The sequence below is a fragment of the Amphiprion ocellaris genome, chromosome 6 (genome assembly GCF_022539595.1).
Source record: "Amphiprion ocellaris isolate individual 3 ecotype Okinawa chromosome 6, ASM2253959v1, whole genome shotgun sequence".
Classification (NCBI taxonomy): domain Eukaryota; kingdom Metazoa; phylum Chordata; class Actinopteri; family Pomacentridae; genus Amphiprion; species Amphiprion ocellaris.
In genome coordinates this window covers 7861747-7889156 of record NC_072771.1, presented here as the reverse complement: position 1 = coordinate 7889156, position 27410 = coordinate 7861747, and the positions used below count along the sequence as shown (strand labels likewise).

Here is a 27410-nt window from a genome sequence, read left to right as displayed (position 1 = left end):
TGTGGGTTGCAGTAGTCATTTAGTAGTTAATGTGTACCATCACAAAGATTTTACTGAGACGATTATGTCCTGGTAAGGCCAAAGTCTTAAGTTCGGACACGATGTAACCATCTTGACACTGCTTCTAAGACAACCAACCTTCACATTCTGACAGTAAGTCATTTACATTAACAATTGTTAAATATTTTTCACATTTCACTGTATTCATGATTTACAGGAAGTTCTTGATCTATTTATTAGCAATGTTTGTTTTGATTTTGTTCGAGATGATTGCTAAAGTGTTAAGTTTTATGTCCAAAATGACTAGCTGAAGAGTGTAACTAAACAGAAGCTCTCTTTGATGGCCAGAGAGTCTGTTTCATTTGATTTTCTGATGTCTTAAAGTCCATACAATCCATTTGGGATGTTTAATCAGACACATTTAAAATTCAACTGTCATTCCTAGCAAGAATTTTGAGATATTGTTCAGATGTTTATAGCTACGCTGTCAAAAATTTACATTTTTTTAAAAAAACTGTAGTTTGTTAGTTTACAGATTTTGCTGCTTTGTTAAAGTATTCATTTACATGTTAACTGTAAAAAGAAAAAAAAGCCAAATCTGTAAACAATTCCACATTTTTAAAAAAAAAAATCTGTATTTTATGAAATGTTTGCTTTTCTGTAATGTTTAACAGTAAGTTATTTTTACTCTATTTAAATAAGTAAAAATGTTGTTAATATACAGATATTTGCCATTATTTGAGAGGGAATTTTAAATTATTTAAAAAAAATAAAAATTAAACTATTTGGTTAAATAATTCAAAATAGCTAGTAAAATCAGAGTGGGGGAAAAAAATCATTTGCACGTTGACTGTAAAAAAAAAAAAAAGAAAAAAAAAAGACCAAAACTGTCCACAAGGTCTGCACTAAAAATCTAATGTTAATAATTTTACAGATATTTGCTTTCTTTAAAAAAAAAAACAAACAAAAAACATTTTTCCAATATTTAAGCATTGCAATGCAGTACAACAGTAAATTATTTTGATTCCAGTGTAAAATGGCTGTAAACTGTTTATCTTGAAGGTTTTTTCCACAGTGCAGGAGGGGATCTCCTGCCTGTGAGGCCAGGGAATCTGTTAGCACTTCTCCAGATCCTGTTTCTCTGTAGAAAAGAAGCTGAGAATTAACACAGGTTTTATTATTATACAGACTGGCGTGAGTTTAACATTGTTTATGTTTTTACCAGCTGTGTGCGTACCTCTCAGCTGACTCTGGATGGAAGATGGCAGCAGAAATAACGACTACTTCAAAGACCCAGACTAAATCCACAATTACCAAGAAGCAGGTATTGTTGTTGTTTGAGTCTCACTTCATGTACCCTCTCTCTCTCTCTCTCTCTCTCTCTCTCTCTCTCTCTCTCTCTCTCTCTCTCTCTCTCTCTCTCTCTCTTACAGCTATCTTACAGCTACACGGAAGTGACATTGTGGATTTCCAGTTTATGTTGTAAACATTACAGGAATCCGAGCAAACAGCAGTAATCAGTAACCAGGAAACTTGTTTATCATGTATAAACGCTTCTGCATAACCAGCCTTTACTGGTTATTCAGAAGGATCCTGAATATCATCAAAACTGGTTTACACTTCATGACTGGAATACTGGTGTAGACACATTTATTACAGCTGTAATGTTGTACTGCTTTTTCTTTTACTATGTCCGATAATATACTTCAATAAAATGAGCAAAAGTATATAAAATTGCTACCTAAGTTGTTGACAATCTGGTGATTACACCGAGCAAAAAAGCTCTTCAAGCCTTAGCTATTTTTTTAAACATTTTTTCTCTTCAACAAAATGATCTACAACTACAGACCGTTCTCCAGTATTTGATCAAACAATGATACCACAGCCAGGTGTTAATTGGTGTCTGTAAATGCTGTGTGTACGTGCGTTAAAATTTTTGTTTGCTAGATTGGAATGAACAAACACGGCTGATCTCATCATATCACAATAACCAGCTGCACTGTTATAAAAAAAGAATTAGTGGTTATCTGGTATTCCCTCACCCTCCTCCTTCTTCTGCAGTACTTACATGTTTATGCATAATAATAACAGTGTAATGTTAAAGTTGTAACCCAAGTGTTACTGCTGTGCTGCGTTGTTTTTGAGTTTCAAAGTCTTTATTGTGATATTGTATAGAATTTATTTTCATTGTATGACTGAGGCCTTTTTTCTCTCTCTTCTTTGTATATATCAGTGGATTCATTCATATCATATCTAATTACGTGTTCTCTTTTATTTACAGTCTAAAGCCTTAGAGAGAACCAACATTTCCAGCTCTGTGCCATGGAATAAACCATCCCTCAGCGAAATTAAGGTAAACTCAAATACAGTATACCATGAGGGTGATGTGAGCAGTAATAATATTAATCAGATCAGTTTGTTTCACTGAAAAGTGTCCGGTTATTTGGCTCCTACAGATTAAGGATTCAGAAAAATCCTCAAACAGCTGTCAGCCGTGGAACAGAACCCCCTCAGCAAAGGTAAGCACATTTTTAAAAGAGGTAAATGGACAGGATGTGAGTCAAGAAAGAAAGGGAGGAGAAGATGTGTAAAAGAGTCAAAGGATTACCTTTCTTAATTTATTTTTGATGCAATCAAAAGTGCACCAATGTTCAACTCAAAACTCTTTTTTTCCCCTTTTTCTTTCATTTTAGCGTGATCTAAAGCCTGTGCAGACTCTGACAGAATGCCTGGAACTTCTTCGGAAACTATCAGAGGAAGTGAACAACATCAGCCAGGTACACCTCCTGTTTGTAGAAGAAGAAGAAGACAGTTCTTCTTTATAGTATAAAATAAAATAAAAACACTTTCTATATTGTGTGTGGAAAAGCTGTAGTGTTTTCACAACTTCAGAAGAGGAATTTTGTTATTATTGAAAGCATTTCACCTTCATTTTTACCTCTACTCCTAATCTAGATGAAGACTGGCAGGATGAAGGCTGCACCAGAGGGGAGCACAAAAGAGCTAGATAGCCTGGAGAGTGGAAGAAAGCTGATCCTCCATTGGGCCAAGGAGCTGGAACAAATCACGGTAAACTTTGTTTTAAATTCATTATTTTTTCCTATTATTTTCTGTCGCTGTCATGTTCCATTGTCATGTGCTGCAAATATATGCAAGGACACAATCCTGAAAAATAATATAAATTATGTAACTCCACACTGTAAATAATAACAATAAAAAAATAAATAATAATAATAATAATAATAATAATAATAATAATAATAATAATAATAATAATAATAATAATAATAATAATAATAATAATAATAATAATAATAATAATAATACGGACTATTATGGGCTGCCAAAAGCTGTACAAAAAGACAGTGATTTTCCACAATTCTTATATAGTTTCTAGCCTCTTTTTAATATATAAATAAGTTATATTTACATATGTTAAAACAATTAAGTTACTGATGAATATAGTTGAATTATGGCAGAATACATCACGCTTAATACTATAGAAAACTGTCATTATTAGCTGAGTTTTACCGTACAATTGTATGTAAAAAAAACTAAAAAAATCTTGTAAAATATGTCAAAAATACTGTTGTAAAACAAGTAGTTCAGTTACAAATTGCAAAAACCTACAGCTACGTTCAATTTGAGTTTTAACTTTACATAAAAATATTCTATATTTTTATTTAAGTTAGACCTTTAATGAAAAAAAGTACATTTAACTATAATCTCTTTTTAAAAAAAAGAGTAAAACCACAGTTATCAAAAAACATTATAATTACAAAATAACCTGTTAATAACTTTAAAAGAGTTTCATTTTTCCATTTTAAACTAACAATGAACAATAGGCCAGTTTTCTATCTTCTTCTCTCTGCTTTGTGCCTTGTTACATTTGATTTTTAATAAGGCACATAAAGTAAAATGCCTCCACGTTACTGTCATTTTCTTTTACCAGAAATGTGTGCAACATCAACAGCACAAAGCTTCACTCCACAGAGCTCAGTGGTCCAAATCTAATCTGTGCAGTGTGAATACAGAACCCTTTTCCTTGTTCAGGTTGGTCACTGTTAGACAGAATAAGAACTCTGTTTTCCATTTGTTCTTTTTGCAGGTAAAAACGAAAAACAAGTCGACAGATGAGAGGGCAAGAAGAAGAGATGATCCAGGAGAGAAAGAGAAAAAAGAGCTGGAAAAACATAATGACAGGCTTCAAAAATGGGCTGTGGAGCTGAAGAATATCAAAGAGGTGAGAGAGAGATACTCCTCTGTCAGAGATAAAAAGTAAAGATAGATTCAAACTCAGTGACCACAAATTGACAAGTAGAATAAAAAGGGGAAACAAAAAAACTATGAAGAAAAAATATTTCAGCAGTTGGTACAGCAAAATGACTAAATCTACTGTCAAAAAATTTAAGTAATGTTTAACTTTACATTTATGTGTATTTTTGTAACTTTTAATGTTTAATGAAGGATACCTATGTGTGTAAATTATATAATTACAGATAAGTGTGGTTAAGTAATGACATATTACAAACAAGAAAAGCACTCAGAGAGCACAGAACTCCGCCAAGGCTGCTCAGTCGTTGTATGATTTCCGACGGATGAAATCTTAAATAAAAAACGACCTTGCACTGAGCACAGGCATGTGTTATGCATGTGTACGTTATGTTCGGATATGGAATCACATGACCTAAATATGTAGTGGGCGACAGGAATTGATGGGACTCAGAAACACCCCTGCAATTTAATCAGTTGTTCCTTGGATCATTTCAGATAAGATAAGTTCTAATAATTCCTCAGCGGTGGATCTTTAGTAGGATCACAATCATGTGGTCGTCAGCAGGCAGCTGATGTAGTGTTCACTTGTTGCCATAGTTACAGTGACGACATGCCGCTATCTTGCAGTGATACAGAAATCTTAAACAAATCCGTGGATCCAGACTATAAGCTGCATCACTGCCAGAATCTAATCACTTGGTCCTTGTGTCATTGCTGACCTTCCCTGAAAATTTCATCCAAATCCATTACTCTGTTTTTGAGTAATGTTGCTAACAGACAGACAGACAGACAGACAGACAGACAGACGTACGTCGACCATCACATAACTCTGGCGCGTTCCTTGGCAAAGTAATAATAGTGCTTAAAACTGCAGAAAATGTCATATTTGTTTGGTTTTAATGCATAATTTTGTAAACATAAACTGTAATGCTCCGTGTGTGTGTGTGTGTGTGTGTGTGTGTGTGTGTGTGTGTGTGTGTGTGTGTGTGTGTGTGTGTGTGTGTGTGTGTGTGTGTGTGTGTGTGCGTTACCAGGCTAATGGTGTGTCTGATGAGGAGCTGAAGAAGCTGCTGTATCCCAAAGGACTGAAAGAATCGAAAGTGACAGCGATCCTTCCTTTTCTGGAGTTTGTGGCTTGGTCTTTGCTATCACAGGACACTGAGGTGTGTGTTTGTTACTCCTCCTGTTGTTGGGACTTAAACGAGTTTACACTTTCACCTTAGGGGCTCGCCTTCCTTTGAGGGGCAAAAAGCAAGTTCCCCTTTAATGTACGGTTAAGTGTCCAACTTGGTTAGGTTTAGGGTAGGAGCTATGTTTGAATCAGACTCCATCATTTCTCGTCATCTTACCACTTTGCTTTGTTGTTTCTTGCTACTGTTGCTGGCAAAATTGAGGAATGGTACTAAAATCTGTGTGCATTTAATACAGAACGTTTTGAAAATTTAGACATAATATACAGAGCAGTGCAAAGCGAGAAGTTTGGATTTCTCATAAAGACAACAACAGGCAGAAAATAATGTTTACTGAGTGACTTGAATCCTTTTTAGGAGGCTGTATCGAAGTTGTGGCTGCCAACCAAACAACAGGCCTGGAGGACAGGAAGTGGAAGCCCCAAATACATTCCTGACTCAGGTGATTTGCTTTTTTTATGTTATTTTTTTGGCCCCTTTTGCCTTAATTATATAGGACAGTGAAGAGACAGACAGGAAACGTGGGTAGAAGAGTGGTGGAATGACATGCATGACATAAATGGCCATGGGTTGGATTCGAACCCATGACCGTTGTGTCTGGGATTACAGCCCCTGTTTACGGGTCGCCCATTCCTCCAGCTGAGAGCTACCTGGGCACCCTGGATTTGCTTTTAATAATCTTTGAACTAGGTTTGAGAACTACCTGTATTAGATATTTCAGGCAAAGAATGAGAGCTGGTTTACGGCACAGCATGGCACACACACCTCAGCTTTGTGTGTAGTTTGTGTCCATTAGTTGTATGAATAGGATGGAACAACCAAAATAAACTGTGAAAATTGCCTTCTTTATGCGTACATGACCTTTGACATTCCTACTCGCTGTTGTAATATTAATCCCACTGATTACATACACTGTAAAATAAAAGAAGTTTTGCATTTAATTTATGTCCGTTACTTTTGAAATACACAAATCAATAAAATTACAAAAACACATTATGAATGAACACATCTAATGTAAAGTAGCATTAAAAATCTGTAGCTATGAATAACCATATATTTCCCATTCTTTTGTCATAAAAAGACTGTAGATATATTTGCAAATTTATCATTCTCAGATACTCTTATATTCAAGTTTAATATGAATATGCTTCAAAAATTACATGTACAATTAGTGACAAATAGAAAGTCTAAGTATTGGTCCTGTAAAATTGCATATATTTGCTTGGTAAATGAGAGATACCTTGAATAATTACAGAAGCTCTCACAACAAAAATAATAACTAATGAATGTGTTTTCATCATTGCATAATATCTATAAGCACTTGTAATCTGCTACAAAATACAGTTTTCATCATTATATACATTGTTTAACATTATAGCTATCATCTAATTCTATATATTAATATTATGCATATGGAATAATTTAATTTTCTACAGAAATCTAAAAAAGTCTGATGTTAAATCACGGCCAAAAATACATTTTAATTATGGAAAATGATTGTATTTTTTAAAGATGTATGTCTGTATGTATGTCAGTGTAAGATTGTAGATGATGTACAAACAGCAGTTAGAGACCAGTAACAGAACACAACAAATGAAATGCTGCATACTTATGATGTTCTGCTGTTGTCTTTCAGTGTGGCAGTGGATTCACAGTGCTTCAGGTAATCTTCAATGCTAAATTCATTTGCTGCCATGCACATACAGAACTAGTCTATATCAGTAACCATTTCCTCTTGTTTGAATGTTTCACACCTGAAAATGAATAAAAGAAAACAAATTTAACACAAAGCATAGCTAGACAATATAGTGTTCTTTCAATGCCCAGTAATGGTTTTCTACATTAGGTGTGCAGTCTTAATCTATATTCTGTATGTACAATATGTTAGATATCCTATTGACAGTGGTCAGTTTAAGAAATCCATGATTTAGAATCAATATGTTCAATTTAATTGATAAAATAATTTACCAAAGCCCTTGTCCAAGACACTTTGCAGAGTGATTTTTTTGTAAACTATGACAACAAAAACCAAATAGGATAAAACTGAATAGATTCTATGCACTAGGACAACAACAAATTGAACAAACAGCTGAGAGTTCACTCAACTCATTCACTTAAGTTTATAGAAAACAAAACTAGCATTTTAGCAGACTTCTCATTTTTATAGCCTGAGAAAATAGACATGGTGGAAACCTGCTGTGTCCTTTTTAAAATGAAGATTGTTTCTTTTTGCAATAATAAAAATAATTATGACACAGGTTAGTGTTGAATTCAGTCTCTACATTCATAGACTTCTCATTTATCTCACTGTAACCTCACAGATTCTCTTTCAACTTAATATTTCATATAGATTGAATTAGTTTTTTTAAGTTGACTTAACTCAGCCAGTTTGACACTTTCATAGCTCATGCTGTGAACTACATAATCATTTAACGTGAACATAAAATGATTTACAATGCACCTAACGCTATTTTTGTGTTTAAATCCCAGTGCCTGTTCAGTTGGATGCCATCTCCAAACACTCCTCGCTGGTGGTGTCACCAGACCGACTGCAGGTCCAGGAGGCAGTGCTCCCCACTGCTCCATCAAACAGCAGCCAGCGCTTTGCTGAGTGGCCCTCTGTGCTGGGGGACATCATAATCAGTGCAGGGAGGCACTACTGGGAGGTAGAGGTGTCCCCCAGTGGCAGCTGGAGAGTAGGAGTGATGTCAGAGCTTGCTTCCACTAGACAGAAATCCGTGACACCAAAAGAAGGATATTGGGTCCTGTGGAAAGGCCCCAGTTTGTGGGCCTGTACTGACAAGGCCATTAGGCTGGAGAAGGTGGCTCTGCCCCGACACATTGGGGTGTATGTGGACGTCGAGGAGGGCCAGGTGTCTTTTTATGATGTAGAACGAAGGGTCCACATCTACACCTTCTCCGATACCTTCAGACACAGTCTCATCCCTCTGTTTGGCTGTCTGGATGGAGACACAGTCCTTAAAATCAAACCAGCAGAGATGTCTAGCAAACACTGAAGGAATGAGTGTGTGGCTGATGAACTGCTGATGAAAGCATCTTGTCTGAAATCAGATCCTCCTTTAAGATTATGGTATTTTGGGGAAAAATATCCTATAAATTACATGAACAAGATCAGACACACTGATCAACATATACAATTATGGATTACTTTTAAAAAATAATTGGGAGGTCCAAATTGCTTAGTAAGAACTGTAACACTGAAGAGCCCCAGCAAGAATATCTCTGAGTCAGATATCAAAGACATAACCAACATTATTATGTTTTGAAGCAACACACAAGTGGTTTTACTAGTAGTAGCTGATACACCCCTGCAAATGTTAACACAAGAAATTTTAAAAACAGCCGCAGCTGTGTTGCAGTTTCTGCTGTTTTGGTAAAGAGCTTGTGCTATTTATTTCTTCTTTTATCACCACAAAGGTCTTTTGTTTGATTTGTTAGTAGGATCTCATTGTGTCGTCATACAGCACATTTAAAACAGCAAATGAGTCAAAATGCTTTCCAGTGGAGAAATAAGTATGTTAAGAATTTACCTAACAAGTTTAAATAATGAGTCCACGGTATTATTAATTAAAGTTCCTGACTAATTCAAATATTAAGTTAAATATGTTGTATATAAAACAAACTAAAGTGACCGACTTAATGGCTCAGACTGAGAGCCGAAAATATTATACACAGAAAACCCACCAAATCAAAGATCCTCCATGAGACTAGCTTCAATTAACTTTATTGTCATTACACAGAGTCCAAGTATAAAGACATGCAGTTGAACACATAGCTGTAAGTGCAAAAGAAACAAACAGTACTAAATGCTGTGATCACATGATGTATACAAATGGAATAAGCTGTAGATGACAATGTAAAAATAAATGAACACTGTAAGATATATGCAGTTATTGTTCTGTATCTGCCTAGTGTTCTAGTGTTGTCTTTGTAGCCTTGCTGTTGTTCAGAATCAGTTTAAATATATATATATATATATATATATATATATATATATATAATATATATATATTTAGATGAATGCTAATGTAGCAAAATGTTGCAGAAATAGCTTCATACGCGGGAACCAAACAATAATTTAGGATAAAAGTGTACACTCCAATGCACCTAATGCTGCACAAATAACATTGATGTCTATGTGCAGCCGGCTGTACAAATGCACAGGAACTGTCTGCAAAACTGCTGCAACAGCGAAGAGAGACACAAATATTCAATAACTTCAATCTACTCTGTAGTGTCACCAAAATCACTGCAGCCTTCAACTGGCTCCTGTTGACACCAATGTTATTTCTGCAACTTGAAAGACAGCTACTTTTGATAAAACTGGGCTTGTAGCACATTGTCCACCTTATAATGATGGAAAAGAGGCATCATTTATGTTTTCATAACATATATCTAATGAGTTATTGATGCTGGAAGTCTGAATCTGTGAATATCTTTCCAACTTTACTGAACTGTGGCACCGAGGAGCCAAGGTGGGCGTCCTTTATTTTCATTTCTGAAAGGTGGCAAACCTACTCTCATCACAGTTTTTAGTGTAGCATGCTAAGGAGCAGAACACTTCAGAGCTTCACACAAAGATCTAAAGACCCTTTCTCAAAGCTATAAATTTGCTATAACACCATTTCAGAAGACAGCTAACCTAAAACTCACATCCAAATGGAACATCTGCTGATCAGATGTTTACTACTAAAGGACCACTCACAGCTCTCTTAGAGACAACAGGATGTCTCCTACCTCCACCAGAATCTTATAAGGGTCATAAAGTGTCAACTCTGAGGAAAATCTGATTTCTGCAGAAGGGGGTTGGCATTCTGATCTTCTGCTCTCCCTACCTAACACACAAAACTTGCTATGCAGGAATGAATTGAACAGTTTACAAATAAGAACATTAAAGAAATACAGCATCACTGGCGTGATGATCTGGAGTCAGTCTCAGATAGCAGGTTGATCAGGACCAGTACGGAAGAAGAACACATGGAATCTGAAGTGTTTGTGAAAAAGAACATGAGACACCAGCACCCTCCTTCTCTCTGTCACAGACCACAGCCATGAAGGCAGAGAGACTTTTTACTCAAAGCATATATACTCCCTATGTCTTATTCTTCTTATTATTGAATGTATGTGCTTGTGTATTAGCTATGGTATAAGTTTACCTTCATGTAGGCTAAAGTCTATAATTTGTAAGTTTATTCTTGTGTTTGCACCTTTTATTATCTCAGGAACCATATGAGATAAACATGTTGTGTTTGGTGTCATTCTAATCACTTATTCAATGTTATTTCAGATCTGTGATCACCATAGATAATCAACAATTGGATTTCTACATTGAAGAAATTAACTAAAAGTTGGTCCTAAAGGTATCTGGCCTCTGACCTCTCCTGGACAGTGAAGCTCAACACCACCTCTTGGGATGAACACATCCATGATTGGTTAGATGCTGATTTAAAGTTGGCTCCAAGACTTTTTGTATCAAGGAAAGTCACTGGAATGCAATGTGTTTAGAAAAATGCAACTTGGGCTTGAAGGGCTTGGCCTTGAGAACAAAAGAACAAACAAAAGAGAGGATTGGGCTAAATTTAAAAAATGGACTTTTGAAAGGGGCTTTTTCATGGGATCTGAAACTAAAACTGGTTACTTTCATGATGGCTTAAAGAAACAAATAACTCAACTTTAAACTAGGGCTTTGGTTTCCTATATTTTACTTAAAGTTTGACTTCTTAAGTTAACTTTAATACTACAGCAGCATGAATATTTTCTTGATAACTATGAGCTTTGACTCTTAGTGTTTTTACTTTGGCACACTTTTGCAACACAAACCTGTCCAAGTTCCTCCTTGTCTCTGCGTTCCTGAACAACTCATCCAGCAGATCATCTCAGCTCCACATCCTGCAGCAGCCTCCCTCTCCCTCCTAAAGGCTACGCATGTATCACTTTCTTTCTGCTAAACAGGTGAATTTACGAATTACAATTGGTTTTCCAACTCTAGAATGATTCTATATTCATCAGCTTTCTCCCAACTGCTTCCAGTGACAACACAGTTAATTAGTCTGTCTGTATTTATTCATTTATTTATTCACTGTCTGTTGGTGTTTATTGTTTGTTCATAGTAGTTTATAAGTGTTTGTGTAAAATTATCGTTGGTTCTACCGTATACTTCTTTGTTTATTAACCGGAAGCCAGTGAAGTCAGAACTTAAGCCTTTCAGATAACAAACTGATCAACTTCATTTTAATCAAAGTCTCTTTTTGATAAATTTTCTCTTGCAAGCTGAGAATGGTGCCCCTAAATTAACGAGTTCAATTTTAATCATAAAGTGTAGTTTCTACCATTAGATGCATTGGAGCGTACACTTTTATCCTAAATTATTGTTTGGTTCCCGCGTATGAAGCTATTTCTGCAGCATTTTGTTACATTAGCATTTATCTTAAAAAAAAAAAAAATATATAAAAACTTATTCTGAACAACAGCAAGGCTACAAAGACAAAACTAGGCAGATACAGAACAATAACTGCATATATGTCATACTGTTCATTTATTTTTACATTGTCATCTACAGCTTGTTCCATTTATATACTTGATGTGATCACAATATTTAGTAGTTTATACCATATCGTACTGCAGCAGAAACTGCAACACAGCTTCAACTGTTTTTAACATTTGCAGAGGTGTATCAGCTACTACTAGTAAAACCACGTGTGTGTTGCTTCAAAACATAATAATGTTGGTTGTGTCTTTGATATCTGATTCAGAGATATTCTTGCTGGGGCTCTTCAATGTTACACTCATTATTAAACAACGTGTAAATGTTCATCTATTTAAATACATTCAAAACATTTCATGAAGCAGTCATGGAGCTGCATGTTTTATTACAACTTTATGTCACGTGCACATCTCTGCTGCAGTGACACTGTTGTGTTCTACTGTCACAATGTCTCAGTATCTTGTTGCCTCCTTTTACTTGAAAGACAGCAGAACTCAAGCTGTGTAGATTCCAGCAGTATGTTCACACCTGAACAGCCATGTTCTCTCAGCAGGATGTGAAAATGTTCCAAACAGCTTCATAATATCTCAAATCACTGCTCTGTTGATGAAGGATGTCATGATAGCAGAAATATAGTAGTCTGTACTAACACCATATCCATCCAGATATTCAGCTTGGTTCTTCTGACTGCTCCACCACCACCACAGTCCAGACTCCATCTGGTCTAATCATCAAGGACTGCTTACACACTTTCTCATAATTGTTGTTGAAGCACAGTCTAAACATGTTTTAAATCTCAAACATCTACGGTACTTTTAACCTGTACCAATTCTTAGATGTTTCAAGCTTAGTTCTGACATTATGTTTTCCACAGATGTGTCAGGATCACGGCTTCTCATCTGTGTGGATTCTCACGTGGACTTTCAAACTAGCATTATGACGGAAACTTTTTCCGCAGGCTTTACAAGAGTACGGCTTCTCACCTGTGTGACTTCTCAGGTGGAGCACCAGGTTGTCCCGACGATAGAAACATTTCCCACATACTTCACAAGAATATGGCTTTTCCTCTTTGTGAATTGCCGTGTGCCTATTATGTGCTGATGACTCAGAAAATCTTTTACCACAGATTTTACAAACATACGGCTTCTCACCTGTGTGACGTCTCATGTGGGCAGTCAAATGGGCCCGTTGACTGAAGCTTTGTCCACAGATTTCACAAGAATATGGCTTCTCACCTGTGTGGGTTCTGTGATGTTTTCTTAAACCTGACTTCTGCCCAAAAGCTTTTCCACAGACCTCGCATGTTAGAGAATTTGTTGCTTTGTCATTATCACACTGTCTCTCTGACACTGGAGCATTGTCTACATCATTACTGTGAATGCTGGTACTGTGATGTCTTGGCTTCAGCTTGATACATCTAGTTGATCCTGAGTCTACATCCTTGCTTCCTTCCTGATCTGGGGTCTCAGCTGCACAAGAGATGTGAAACAGGAGCTGATCAGTGTTTGGTTGTGGTTCACTGTGATCACTTTCCTCATAAGCAGGAGTCACAACAAAGGTATCAGTCTCCTGTTTCAATCTGAGTTGCTCTTCCTCCTGAATGGTGCAGAGTTCCTCCTGCTGGTCATTAATCAGTGGAGGCTCTGGGTCCTCATGGTCCACCATGGAGTTTCTCTCCTGGTCATGGGGCTGATGGTCAACGAGAGTCTTCTCATTCTCACAGACATAAGACTGTGGGAGCTCTGGAGGGACAAAGGGACAAAAGATAATGGTTACTACTGTGATGATGGGAGAACACACATCTGTCACTTTGTCCAGGACTGGCTGTCTCCAACAAATTCAGCTCAAGAGTCGAATGTTTGACACAAAAATAATTTTATGGTTTATAAATGAAGTCTGAGAGCCATGACACAGCAGCAGGAATGATACAAGCTTCTCCAAATGACTGGACATTTCTATGAACATGTGATTCCAAGCTGGATATAGGACCACAAATAATCTAATGGAAAACACCACTGGGTACTTTTCTACACACCACACAGACACGTTTGATGTGTATCCAGTAAAATCTGTCTGATAAAAGCTGCTGTCCTTTTCATCCTTCATTTGGATTTTAATGTTATTATTTTACTGTTGGTGACTGTACTGTTGATTTGACTCATCAGTGAAATTCAATATGTTAACAGTGGAATGCAGTTGAACACATTACTTCTATACTCTCTAACTCTGTACGTACATTTTCTTTAGATCATGAATGATCTCTATACATAGAATTATGCCTCTGGACTGAAATGATGGAATGACTGAGTCCTCTGTCACAGTTTTATTATTAACTGTTTGATAACAATGCAGTTGGTGTCAGTGTGGAGTAGTTCAGATAAACACTTCCAGCACCTCTGAACAGGCAACTTTAGTTCTTGGTTCCAGGGTCAATCAACACAACGATCACCATTTTAAAACTCCACACAACATCAACTAACAGACACCATATTATGAACCCATTCTCTCTTTCTCACAATGTGTCTCAGTTCACCGTTAAATCTTCACCTGAACACTTCATGATGTTCTACATGGTATAATTGGAATTCTTCACCATCAAAACACATACACACCTATGGATTGTAAGGGGATGTGTGGTTTCCAGATGACATCCAGCAGTCTGCGCTGACGATCGATCTCCTCCTGGTACTGGACGATGGTTTTTTCAAACTCTGTGAATATTTCTCCAGCAGCAGCAGTTAGTCTGTCGCTGATCAACTCTCTCAGATAATCAACTGGAGACATCGTTGCTTTAATGTTCTGATATTTTTAACTGATACTATAATACAGCTGTTTCACAGCTCAGTCCACACAGCAGTGAAGCTAACGCTGCTCACACTTCTTTGTTTACAACCGCCGGGTGTCACACCGTGAAGTTCCGGCAGAAACGCCAAGTTATTTTTGTTTTCCGCCCTCTTCATCTTTATCCATCTGTCTCTCATCACAGTTGTTGGCGTTCATCTAAAATAAACCAGAAAATATAAAAAAATGATTCTGAACAACACCAAGGCTACAAAGACAAAACTAGATCGATACAGACCAGTAAGTGCATATATCTCACACTGTTCATTTATCTATTTTTGTATTATCATCTGCAGCTTATTCCACATCCTTTGACTCTTAGTGTTTTTACTTCGACACACTTTTGCAACACAAACCTGTCCAAGTTCCTCCTTGTCTCTGCGTTCCTGAACAACTCATCCAGCAGATCATCTCAGCTCCACATCCTGCAGCAGCCTCCCTCTCCCTCCTAAAGGCTACGCACGTATCACTTTCTTTCTGCTAAACGGGTGAATTTACGAATTACAATTGGTTTTCCAACTCTAGAATGATTTTACAGCTTGTTCCATTTATGTATTTAATGTGATCACACCACTTTGTTAGTACTGTTTATACTGTATCATACTGTAGATTAGCCTGAACCATTAAGTTAGTCATTTCAGCTTCTTTTATATACAACATATTATAGGGGTTTTAACTTAATATGTGAATTAATCAGGAACTTTTATATAATTAATAATACTGTGGACTCATTTAAAATTGTTCAGTAAATTCTTTACATATTTCTCTACTGGAAAATACTTTGACTCATTTGCTGTTGTTTTAAATGTGCTGTATGACGACACAATGAGATTCTACTAACAAACAGATGTGGTGACAAAAGAAGAAATAAACAGCACAAGATCTTTATCAAAACAGCAGAAACTGCAACACAGCTGTGCCTGTTTTTTTTTTTTTTTTTTTAACATTTCTGGTGTTAACATTTACAGGGGTGTATCAGCTACTACTAGTAAAAGCACTTGTGTGTCACCTCAACCCATAATAATGTTGGTCATGTCTTTGATATCTGATTCAGAGATATTCTTGCTGGGGCTCTTCAATGTTACACTCATTATTAAACAACGTGTAAATGTTCATCTGTTTAAATACATTCAAAATATTTCATGAAGCAGTCATGGAGCTGCATGTTTTATTACAATTTTATTTCACGTGCACATCTCTGCTGCAGTGACACACTGTTGTGTTCTACTGTCACAATGTCTCAGTATCTTGTTGCCTCCTTTTACCTGAAAGACAGCAGAACTCAAGCTGTGTAGATTCCAGCAGTATGTTCACACCTGAACAGCCATGTTCTCTCAGCACGATGTGAAAATGTTCCAAACATCTTCACAATATCTCAAATCACTGCTCTGCTGATGAAAGATGTCATGATTTCAGAAATATAGTAGTCTGTACTAACACCATATCCATCCAGATATTCAGTTAGGTTCTTCTGACTGCTCCACCACCACCACAGTCCAGACTCCATCTGGTCTAATCATCAAGGATTGCTTACACACTTTCTGACAATTGTTGTTGAAAGGTGCTTTAAATTTCAGGGATCTACTTTAAACCTGTACCAATTCTTACATGTTGTTTCAAACTAAGTTCCCACGTTATGTTTTCCACAGATGTTTCAGGATCACGACTTCTCACGTGTGGATTCTCATGTGGGCTTTCAATCGACGACTTTGACTGAAACTTTTTCCGCAGGTTTTACAAGAGTACGGCTTCTCACCTGTGTGGATTCTCATGTGAGTCACCAAGTTGTCCTGACGACAGAAACATTTTCCACATATTCCACAAGAATAGGGCTTTTCCTCTTTGTGAATTACCGTGTGCCTATTATGTGATGACCTTTCAGAAAATCTTTTTCCACAGGTGCTACAAACATACGGCTTCTCGCTTGTGTGACGTCTCATGTGGACTTTCAAACGGGTCTGTCGACTGAAGTTTTTTCCACATGTTCCACAAGAACATGGCTTTTCCTCTTCGTGAACCGTCATGTGCCTTTTAAGTGATGATCTGTCAGAAAATCTTTTTCCACAGGTGCTACAAACATACGGCTTCTCACCTGTGTGACTTCTCATGTGAATTTTCAAATGGGTCTGTCGATTGAAGCTTTTTCCACATGTTCCACAAGAATATGGCTTTTCCTCTTCGTGAACCGTCATGTGCCTTTTAAGTGATGATCTGTCAGAAAATCTTTTTCCACAGATTTCACAAGAATACGGCTTCTCACCTGTGTGGGTTCTGTGATGTTTTCTTAAAACTGACTTCTGCCCAAAAGCTTTTCCACAGACATCGCATGTTAGAGATTTTTTTGCCTTGTCATTATCATGCTGTCTCTCTGACGTTGGAGCATTGTCTACATCATTACTTTGACTGCTGGTACTGTGATGTCTTGACTTCAGCTTGATATATCTAGTTGATCCTGAGTCTACATCCTTGCTTCCTTCCTGATCTGGGCTCCCTGCTGCACAAGAGATGTGAAACAGGAGCTGATCATTGTTTGGTTTTGGTTCACTGTGGTCACTTTCCTCACAAGCAGGCGTCACTACAAAGGTATCAGTCTCCTGTTTCAATCCTAGTTGCTCTTCCTCCTGACTGTAGCAGAGTTTCTCATGTTCCTTTTTAATTTGAGGATGCTCTGGGTTTGTTTTTTTCTGAATGGTGCAGAATTCTTCCTGTTCCATTTTAATTTGAGAAATCTCTGGGTTTGATTGCTCCAGACTGGTGCAGAGTTCCTCCTGCTGGTCTTTAATCTGTGGAGGCTCTGGGTCATCATGGTGCACCATGGAGTTTCTCTCCTGGTCATGGTGCTGATGGTCAATGAGAGTCTTCTCATTCTCACAGACATAAGACTGTGGGAGCTCTGGAGGGACAAAGGGACAAAAGATAATGTTTACTACTGTGATGATGGGAGAACACACATCTGTCACTTTGTCCAGGACTGGCTGTCTCCAACAAATTCAGCTCAAGAGTCGAATGTTTGACACAAAAATAATTTTATGGTTTATAAATGAAGTCTGAGAGCCATGACACAGCAGCAGGAATGATACAAGCATCTCCAAATGACTGGACATTTCTATGAACATGTGATTCCACAGTGGATATAGGATCACAAAGATTTGAATGGCAAACACCACTGGGTAATTTTCTACACACCACACTGAGGTTTGATGTGGATCCAGTAAAATCTGCCTGATAAAAGCCGCTGACCTTTTCATCCTTCAAACCTGTCAGGACATTTGGATTTTAACATTATTCTTATTTTACTGTTGGTGACTGTACTGTTGATTTGACTCATCAGTGAAATCCAATATGTTAATAGTGAAATGCAGTTGAACACATTTATACTCTCTAAGTCTATACGTACATTTTCTTTAGATCATGAATGATCTCTATACATGGAATTATGCCTCTGGACTGAAATGACGTAATGACTGAGTCCTCTGTCACAGTTTTATTATGAACTGTTTGATAACACAATGCAGTTGGTGTCAGTGTGGAGTAGTTCAGATAAACACTTCCAGCACCTTTGAACAGGCAACTTTGGTTCTTGGTTCTGTTGAGCGTGTTCATATTTTGAGATAGAAGACAAACTATTTCTCTCCAATTAAGCTGTTTATTTTGTAAATATCAGTGTCTCAAAAGAATCTTGTACAAGGACCTTTTCTATTTGAAGCAGCCTCCCAGAAAAGGATAAAATCTGATCTGAACAGAACGTTTCATACAGTATGGTGAAATGTGATTGGTTATAAAACACAAACATACAATTCAAATATTGAAATATGATTGGCTAAAGGTGGGGATAAACCGTGGTTTAGATTTAGCTCTCCCATTAGTTGGTGCACAGATATGTCCATATCTCTTGGCACACGATTCATCCAATCCCCAGGAGCCGTACCCTGTAAGAAGAACCCTCCTGCAAACTTCTTCCCGCTCTCTACCTATTTCTAGCTGTGATGTGATGCAGCTACTGGTGGCGTTTCATAGGGAGGATTATTATGGTTTTCTCCCTCAAACAACCTTGAGTTAGCGGGGTCAATCAGCACAACGATCACCATTTTAAAACTCCACACAACATCAACTAACAGACACCATATTATGAACCCATTCTCTCTTTCTCACAATGTGTCTCAGTTCACCGTTAACTATTCACCTGAACACTTCATGATGTTCTACATGGTATAATTGGAATTCTTCACCATCAAAACACATACACACCTATGGATTGTAAGGGGATGTGTGGTTTCCAGATGACATCCAGCAGTGTGCGCTGACGATCGATCTCCTCCTGGTACTGGACGATAGTTTTTTCAAACTCTGTGAATATTTCTCCAGCAGCAGCAGTTAGTCTGTCCCTGATCAACTCTCTCAGATACTCAACTGAACACATCGTTACTTTAATGCTCTAATATTTCTCACTCATACTATAATACAAGCGCTTCATAGCTCAGTCCACACAGCACTGAAGCTGACGCTCCTCGTGCTTCTTTGTTTAAATCCGCCGGGTGTCGCTGTGAATAGTGACGGTCCTCTGATACCCGAGGTTTCGACACATGCGCTGTAGCTCATGAAGCAAACGTATCGAGCCACTGTGCCGAGGCGTGGTTTGGTCACGTGACTCATGACGTTTGAACCACTTCAGTGACGTTTGAAGCACTCAACTGCTTCGAATCACCTGATTGGTTCGGTTTGTTATGTGAATCACTCAGCGGGATCGAGTGTTCCAGGATAGGAGATCCCTGTTTACTGTTGTTCATTTGAATTGTTTTTCGCAGAGTACGTTGTTTTTTTGTTTTTTTTTTTGCTGCCGTAATTTGCTTTGAGAGAGTAGTATGTCAGGTTTCGTATTTCGTAGAGAATAGATAAATAGATAGATAGATAGATAGATAGATACATTATATATAGATAAGACACACACACACACACACACACACACACACACACACACACATATATATATATATATATATATATATATATATATATACACATACATATATATACATGTATATGTATATTCCCAACTCACCACCCCCATGACAACACCTGGCACAGAACCTTGTCAGGTGCTTAGTTGACAGACTACAAACCAAAGAAAAAAACAGTTCACTGGCTGTTGCTACACTTGTGGCTCTGCAGTTCAAAACTTTTGGATTCACCAATCAGAGTGGCAGCCAGTGTGAAAGAACGTTTAATAACAGAATGCACAACAATTAACATAAAGAACGCCAAGCAGCAGTCATCTACATCACAAGCACCACCGCAGCCTCGTCCTCCACCACCAGCAGCACCTTCCACAGGTATTTTTTTTTCTTCTGAATAGGGAATGACTGACATTTCTGGTGATGATGATGATGATGATCTTCAATATTTTTCAGTTCAACTGTGGAGCCTATTAGATGAAGACGCAAGTAGAGCCTGGCAAATGCAAAGCGCCACAGTGAATGCAATTGTAGAAAGAACGGCAGACCCACTGGCTTACTGGGCAACCCACAAAACCATTTACCCAAACTTGTACAATGGAGCCAAACATTTCCTGTGTACCTCAGCCTCATCTGTGCCGTGTGAACAGGTTTTTTTTTTCTAAGGCTGGGGAGATAGTGAGTAAAAGAAGGAACTGCTTGAATCCCAATTATTTCTCAATAAAAACTCATAACCAGTTACATAAGCACACCCTCTTTACTGACCTCTTTACCAATTAACCCCAAGACATACTTTGCCAAAATCCATAATAATCCATATAATCTTTATTTGCACCAGCCCCATGTAAAAATGACATCAGTCTGTATTTGTAGAGCATCTCATGAATGTAGCAGCACCGTTTAAATGTTTCATAACACAGAATATAAGCAAAGAGTATATAGGGATACAGACAAACATGGGAAATAAGAAACGTGCTCTTCAATAGTTATTGTCATTATTATTACTAGTAATATTATTTTTGTGTCCACTAGAACCCATACAATCATCTAGTGTAGTCAAACAGGAATGTGTGCATGGCGAATCAAATCCAAAACAATCCATGAACCAACGACCACTTCTTGATTGCACTTCATTTTATTGACCACTAGATGTCCTACTCGAGCACTGTGTGTCATTGAGGCCTCGAGTAATGAACCATGTTTTGAATGAAGTGTCGAAGCTTCAACAAAGCCTCGATCAGCCATCACTAGCTACAGCCGTTTCACAGCTCAGTCCACACAGCAGTGAAGCTAACTTTGCTCATGCTTCTTTGTTTACAACCGCTGGGTGTCACACTGTGAAGGTCCGGCAGAAACACTAAGTAACTTTTTCTTCCGCCCTCTTCATCTTTATCCATCCGTCTCTCATCACACTTTTGAGCATTCATCTAAAATAAACCAAAAAATATAAAAACAGATTTTGAACAACAGCAAGGCTACAAAGACAAAACTAGATCGATACAGAACTAATATCTTTTACTGTCCATTTATCTGTTTTTAAATTGTCATCTATAGTTTATTCCATTTATGTACTTAATGTGATCACACCACTTAGTACTGTTTATACCGTGCCATACTGTAGACACCCAAACTGCTCATGATGTACTTTTACTGCTTCTATTGCACTTACAGTTACGTGCTCAACTGCATTTGTCTTTATACTTGGACTCTGTGTAATGACAATAAAGTTGGTGTTGGAGCCAAATTCAACTTTATGTCGATTTCATACATTTGTTTTTGTTATTAGTATGTGGAGATGCGTGTACATGTGTGCCTATAGGAGAATGAATGGCCATAGATGTGTTTACCCACCTAGAGGAGACCAGAGAGTCTAATTCCATCTGGCTGACCAAGTTGAAAATGGAGCCCAAGGAGGAAGGCTTAAGAACCAGCTGTCACAGCATCTGGGTGTGGCTGAGGAAGGAAAACAGTTTTTTGACCATGTGGCTGCATCAAGGAACTAGGCCTTCTTAAAATTGTATTTCAATTTATCTGTAATTCATTAACAATAAATGCAATAAATGGTTATTGGGATGACTGGATCCACTTCTACTCCTCATCTTTCATCTGCATGTGACAAAACTAAATCCAACTCAGCCATCAGTAGTAGTCAAGCAGCAGACTAAAGGGGTTTGCTGAAATTGCTATTACGGTTGGATTGAAGGTAGTTTCATGGAGAATCCTTGGATTTGTTGGGGTTTCTGTGTATAATATTGTTGGCTCTAAGTCTGAACCATTCAGTTGGTCACTTTAGTTTGTTTTATATAAAACATATTATAGAGGCTTTAACTTAATGTTTGAATTAATGAGGCACTTTTATATAATCAATAATACTGTGGACCCATTATTTAATATTGCTAGGTAAATTCTCACTAACTTAATTCTCCACTGGAAAATACTTTGACTCATTTGCTGTTGTTTTAAATGTACTGAATGACGACACGAGATCCTATTAACAAATCAAACAGATGACCTATGTGGTGATAAAAGAAGAAATAAATAGCACAAGATCTTTATCAAAACAGCAGAAACTGCAACACAGCTTCACATGTTTTGTTTTTTTTAACATTTCTGGTGTTAACATTTGCAGGGGTGTATCAGCTACTACTAGTAAAACCACGTGTGTGTTGCTTCAAAACATAATAATGTTGGTTATGTCTTTGATATCTGACTCAGAGATATTCTTGCTGGGGCTCTTCAATGTTACACTCATTATTAAACAACTTGGAAATGTTCATCTGTTTAAATACATTCAAAATATTTCATGAAGCAATCATGGAGCTGCACATGTTTTATTACAACTTTATTTCACATTCAGATCTCCTCTGCTGCAGTGACACTCTGTTGTGTCCTACTGTCACAACGTCTCAGTATCTTGTTGCCTCCTTTTACTTGAAAGACAACAGAACTCAAGCTGTGTAGATTCCAGCAGTATGTTCACACCTGAACAGCCATGTTCTCTCAGCAGGATGTGAAAATGTTCCAAACAGCTTCACATTATCTCAAATCACTGCTCTGCTGATGAAAGATGTCATGATATCAGAAATATAGCAGTCTGTACTAACACCATATCCATCCAGATATTCAGTTTGGTTCTTCTGACTGCTCCACCACCACCACAGTCCAGACTCCATCTGGTCTAATCATCAAGGATTGCTTACACACTTTGTGACAATTGTTGTTGAAAGGTGCTTTAAATTTCAGGGATCTACTTTTAACCTGGATCAATTCTTACATGTTGTTTCAAGCTTAGTTGTGATTTTATGTTTTCCACAGATGTTTCAGGATCACGACTTCTCACCTGTGTGGATTCTCATGTGAGTCACCAAGTTGTCCTGACGACGGAAACATTTTCCACATATTCCACAAGAAAATGGCTTCTCACCTGTGTGGGTTCTCATGTGGGCGTTCAATCGATGACTTTGACTGAAACTTTTCCCGCAGGTTTTACAAGAGTACGGCTTCTCACCTGTGTGGATTCTCACGTGAGTCACCAAGTTGTCCTGACGACGGAAACATTTTCCACATATTCCACAAGAAAATGGCTTCTCACCTGTGTGGGTTCTCATGTGGGCGTTCAATCGATGACTTTGACTGAAACTTTTTCCACAGGTTCCACAAGAAAATGGTTTCTCACCTGTGTGGGTTCTCATGTGGACAGTCAAATGGGTCTGTCGATTGAAGCTTTTTCCACATGTTCCACAAGAATATGGCTTTTCCTCTTTGTGAATTGCCATGTGTTTATAATGTGCTGATCTGCCAGAAAATCTTTTTCCACAGGTGTTACAAACATATGGCTTCTCACCTGTGTGACGTATCATGTGGTCAGTCAAATAGGCCCGTTGATTGAAGCTTTTTCCACATGTTCCACAAGAATATGGCTTTTCCTCTTCGTGAACCATCATGTGCCTTTTAAGTGATGATCTGTCAGAAAATCTTCTTCCACACGTTCCACAAGAATATGGCTTCTCACCTGTGTGGGTTCTCATGTGGATTTTCAAATGGGTCTGTCGATTGAAGCTTTTTCCACATGTTCCACAAGAATACGGCTTCTCACCTGTGTGGGTTCTGTGATGTGTGTTTAAATCTGACTTACACCTAAAAGCTTTTCCACAGACCTCGCATGTTAGAGATTTTGTTGCCTTGTCATTATCACACTGTCTCCCTGATGTTGCAGCATTGTCTGCATCATGGCTGTGACTGCTGGTACTGTGATGTCTTGGCTTCAGCTTGATACATCTAGTTGATCCTGAGTCTACATCCTTGCTTCCTTCCTGATCTGGGCTCTCAGCTGCACAAGAGATGTGAAACAGGAGCTGAGCACTGATTAGTTTTGGTTCACTGTGGTCACTTTCCTCATAAGCAGGAGTCACTACAAAGGTATCAGTCTCCTGTTTCAATCCAAGTAGCTCTTCCTCCAGACTGTAGCAGAGTTTCTCCTGTTCCTTTTTAATTTGTGAAAACCCTGGGTTTGACTGGTCCAGACTGGTGTAGCGTTCATCCTGTTCTATTTTAATTTGTGGAAGCTCTGGGTTTGATTGGTCCAGACTGGTGCAGAGTTCCTCCTGCTGGTCTTTAATCAGTGGAGGCTCTGGGTCATCATGGTCCACCATGGTGTTTCTCTCCTGGTCATGGGGCTGACGGTCAATGAGAGTCGTATCATTCTCACAGACATAAGACTGTGTGAGCTCTGGAGAGACAAAAGGACAAAAGATAATGTTTAGTACTGTGATGATGGGAGAACACACATCTGTCACTTTGTCCAGGACTGTCTGTCTCCAACAAATTCAGCTCAAGAGTCGAATGCTTCATGTAACAAGAATTTTATGGTTTATTAATGAAGTCTGAGAGCCATGACACAGCAGCAGGAATGATACAAGCATCTCCAAATGATTGGACATTTCTATGAACACACTGTTTCACAGTGGATATAGGATCACAAAGATTTCAATGGTAAACACCACCAGGTACTTTCTGACACACCACAAAGACAGGTTTGATGTGGATCCATTAAAATCTGTCTCAAAAAAAGCTGTTGTCCTTTTCATCCTTCAAACCTATCAGGACATTTGGATTTTAATGTTATTCTTATTTTACTGTTGGTTACTGTATAGTTGATTATAGAGATGCACGATATGGAAAATTTTAACTGATACCGATAACCAATAGTTAACTACTACTCGTGGACATTTACGATGCAGTGATGAAAAATACTAATACCAACCTGATCAAAATCTTAAGACCAGTTGAAAAATAGCTAGAATTTACCTTTTGCACATTTGGATCTTAATGAGATTTTAAGTAGTGCTACAATATGCAAAAGCAAGAAGAGGGAGTGAGACAAAAAGCACTTTGAATAAGTAATTTATTGAAAACAACAAGTAAACTGAAATAGGCTGTTTATAAACTGATCAAAAGTTTAAGACCATCGCTCAAAAAATTACAAAAAACTCTCCAAACCAGAACAAAAACTTTTCTCAGTAGGACTCAGTAATGAGTAGCTCCACCGTTCTTGTTAATCACTTCAAAAATTCGTTTGGGCATGCTTGATGCGAGTGTTTCCAGGAGGCTGGTGGGAACATTGCTCCAAGTGGTGAAGATGGCTTCACGAAGGGCATCAACTGTCTGGAACTGATGGCCATTTTTATAAACTTCCCTTGCCATCCATCCCCAAATGTTCTCTATGGGATTTAAATCAGGGGAACATGCGGGATGGTCCAAAAGAGTGATGTTATTCTCCCTGAAGAAGTCCTTGGTCAAGCGAGCATTGTGAACTGCAGCGTTGTCCTGTTGAAAAACCCAGCTGTTACCACACAGACGAGGGCCCTCAGTCATGAGGGATGCCTGCTGCAACATCTGCACGTAACCAGCTGCCGTTTGACGACCTGCACCACCTGAAGCTCCAGTGTTCCACTGAATGAAAAAGCACCCAGATCATGATGGATCCCCCTCCACTGTGCCGGGTAGACAATAATGTGATGTTTGGTCTCATCTGACAATTTTCATGAGGAAGATAAGAAGTATGCAAGAATCAGCAAAAATATCCAAGAATTAACTAATGACGAATCTGAGGACAGGACTCAAAATACAACAAAGCAAAATTAAAAAAAATAAAACAAACAGCACCGGTCTCTTGCTTTAGGTTAGCAACAGTGACTTGAATGCCTCTTGACTCATTATTCTCTAAAACTGGTCACAAATGATTCAATATGCAAGGCTTGAGCTAAACAACACATTGGAGGAACGACAGAAAATACATGTAGCATCACATCATTGCTAGAAACTGCTGCAGTGGTTTTCTATTAGTACATGGCACTTGGCACTGCCACATATAGAGGGAAACAATGAAATGGGGATACTGACAGCAAAGTAGTTTTTTTTTTACTATACACAATAAATATTAAAATAAAGAATGCATAAAAACTTTTTGAAAAACTTTTTTTCTTAAAAAAGTATTCAGCCTGACTGATTATCAAAATAGTTGGCGATTAATCTAAGAGTTGACAGCTAATCGAGTTATCATTGCAGCTGAATCCAACAGTTTGTCTAAACTATTAGTAAAAATCTGTCGTGTCTTTCAGAATTAACGCAGCATAACAAAACAAATTGATGTTGTTTTATATCCTTGTTGCAGAGAATAAAACAGTGTGTTGTTTTGTCTGATTCCTGTCAGCGTGTTTCAAGTGTTTTCATTCAAAATTGTGAAGTCTCGAAGTCCTCAGATTCGTCATTAGTTAATTCTTGGATATTTTCGCTGATTCTTGCATACTTCTTATCTTCCTCGTGAAAATTGTCAGATGAGACCAAACATCACATTATTGTCTGTTTCCGTTACTGAGACATACGTCTGGGAATAAAACATGAGTTTGTAGTCAGTGAAATGTCTTTCTTGAAGCTGCTCTGTCACATTGGTTTTAAGAGAAGCAGAGTACTTGAAGTTGGGCCTCACCCAAGGAATTTTATAAAGTTGCTATAAAAAAAACAAACAAGAGGCCTACTTCAGGGCCTGTAAAGCACCTCAGAGTTTCAGCCACAGTTAGATATCGTCCCTCAACAGAAAAGCTGTCCAATGTACCTTTTGTTCAAATTTCCCGGGTGCACATCTGGTCTGGTGAGAGGTGTGGGGATGGGGGGAGAGACACACTAGACAGTAGCATTTTTGTTCAGACGGACATCTCTCCCATCTAGACTGGTAAACCTCTGTCTTTGGATGCAGGGAGGGGAGAGAGACAGACATGTCTGGTTGTGATTAGAGGTGTGGGGAGAAACACTGGACAGTAGCATTTTTTTTTTTTTTTGTTCAGAGGACGCAGGGAGGGCAGGGTGCGGAGGAAAGCTGGACAGCAGCATTTTGTTCACATGGACACCTCTGGTTCTGCTTAGAGGTGTTGGGGAGAAACACTGATGCAGAAGTTTTGGTTCAAATTTCCCATGGTTTGCCTCTCAAAGACTGTTAAAAAAAAACTGTCAGAGGATGGAAAACGGAAGAGTCTGTAAGAATGCAGAGAGGGGAGAGTGAGGGGGACGACATGTCTGGTTCTGCTTAGATAAGCCTCTGTCAGTTAAGGAGGGACTTCCGGTGGGAGGAAGAGGGTTCTTGTGTTTACA

General features: G+C 38.0%; 4 protein-coding genes across 5 annotated transcripts in view; 1 reads left to right on the top strand and 3 right to left on the bottom strand.

Annotated features, from left to right (window-relative positions):
- On the top strand, positions 1–9369 carry LOC111578452 (nuclear factor 7, brain-like). Its single transcript, XM_023285273.3, has 11 exons — positions 1–153; positions 1226–1324; positions 2282–2353; positions 2457–2519; positions 2694–2777; positions 2956–3069; positions 4109–4243; positions 5310–5438; positions 5823–5907; positions 7102–7128; positions 7956–9369. The coding sequence occupies exons 2-11, from the start codon at positions 1262–1264 to the stop codon at positions 8480–8482; spliced, it is 1299 nt and encodes a 432-aa protein (XP_023141041.2). The 5' UTR covers positions 1–153; positions 1226–1261; the 3' UTR covers positions 8483–9369.
- On the bottom strand, positions 5210–14861 carry LOC129347236 (zinc finger protein 761-like). 2 transcript variants are annotated; one of them, XM_023285295.3, is made up of 3 exons: positions 14583–14861; positions 13122–13712; positions 5210–7219 (listed from the first exon to the last, which is right to left on the bottom strand). In XM_023285295.3, exons 1-3 carry the CDS (start codon positions 14752–14754, stop codon positions 7179–7181), a joined length of 804 nt encoding a protein of 267 aa, XP_023141063.3. In that variant the 5' UTR covers positions 14755–14861; the 3' UTR covers positions 5210–7178. The 2 variants fall into 2 exon arrangements, with proteins under 2 accessions (XP_023141063.3, XP_054867155.1); XM_055011180.1 differs by lacking the exon at positions 5210–7219 and having other exon boundaries at positions 12323–13712.
- A 74-nt stretch (positions 14862–14935) lies between these two features.
- Positions 14936–19384, bottom strand: LOC111578456 (zinc finger protein 660-like). Its single transcript, XM_023285279.3, has 2 exons — positions 19060–19384; positions 14936–17704 (listed from the first exon to the last, which is right to left on the bottom strand). Exons 1-2 carry the CDS (start codon positions 19229–19231, stop codon positions 16482–16484), a joined length of 1395 nt encoding a protein of 464 aa, XP_023141047.3. The 5' UTR covers positions 19232–19384; the 3' UTR covers positions 14936–16481.
- A 3205-nt stretch (positions 19385–22589) lies between these two features.
- Positions 22590–27410, bottom strand: part of LOC111578466 (zinc finger protein Xfin-like) — a 29597-nt gene continuing 24776 nt past the window's right edge. The window contains exon 9 of the mRNA XM_055011347.1: positions 22590–24492. Coding sequence (XP_054867322.1) covers positions 23090–24492 — 1403 coding nt within the window. The 3' untranslated portion in view covers positions 22590–23089. The remainder of the gene's footprint in view (positions 24493–27410) is intronic.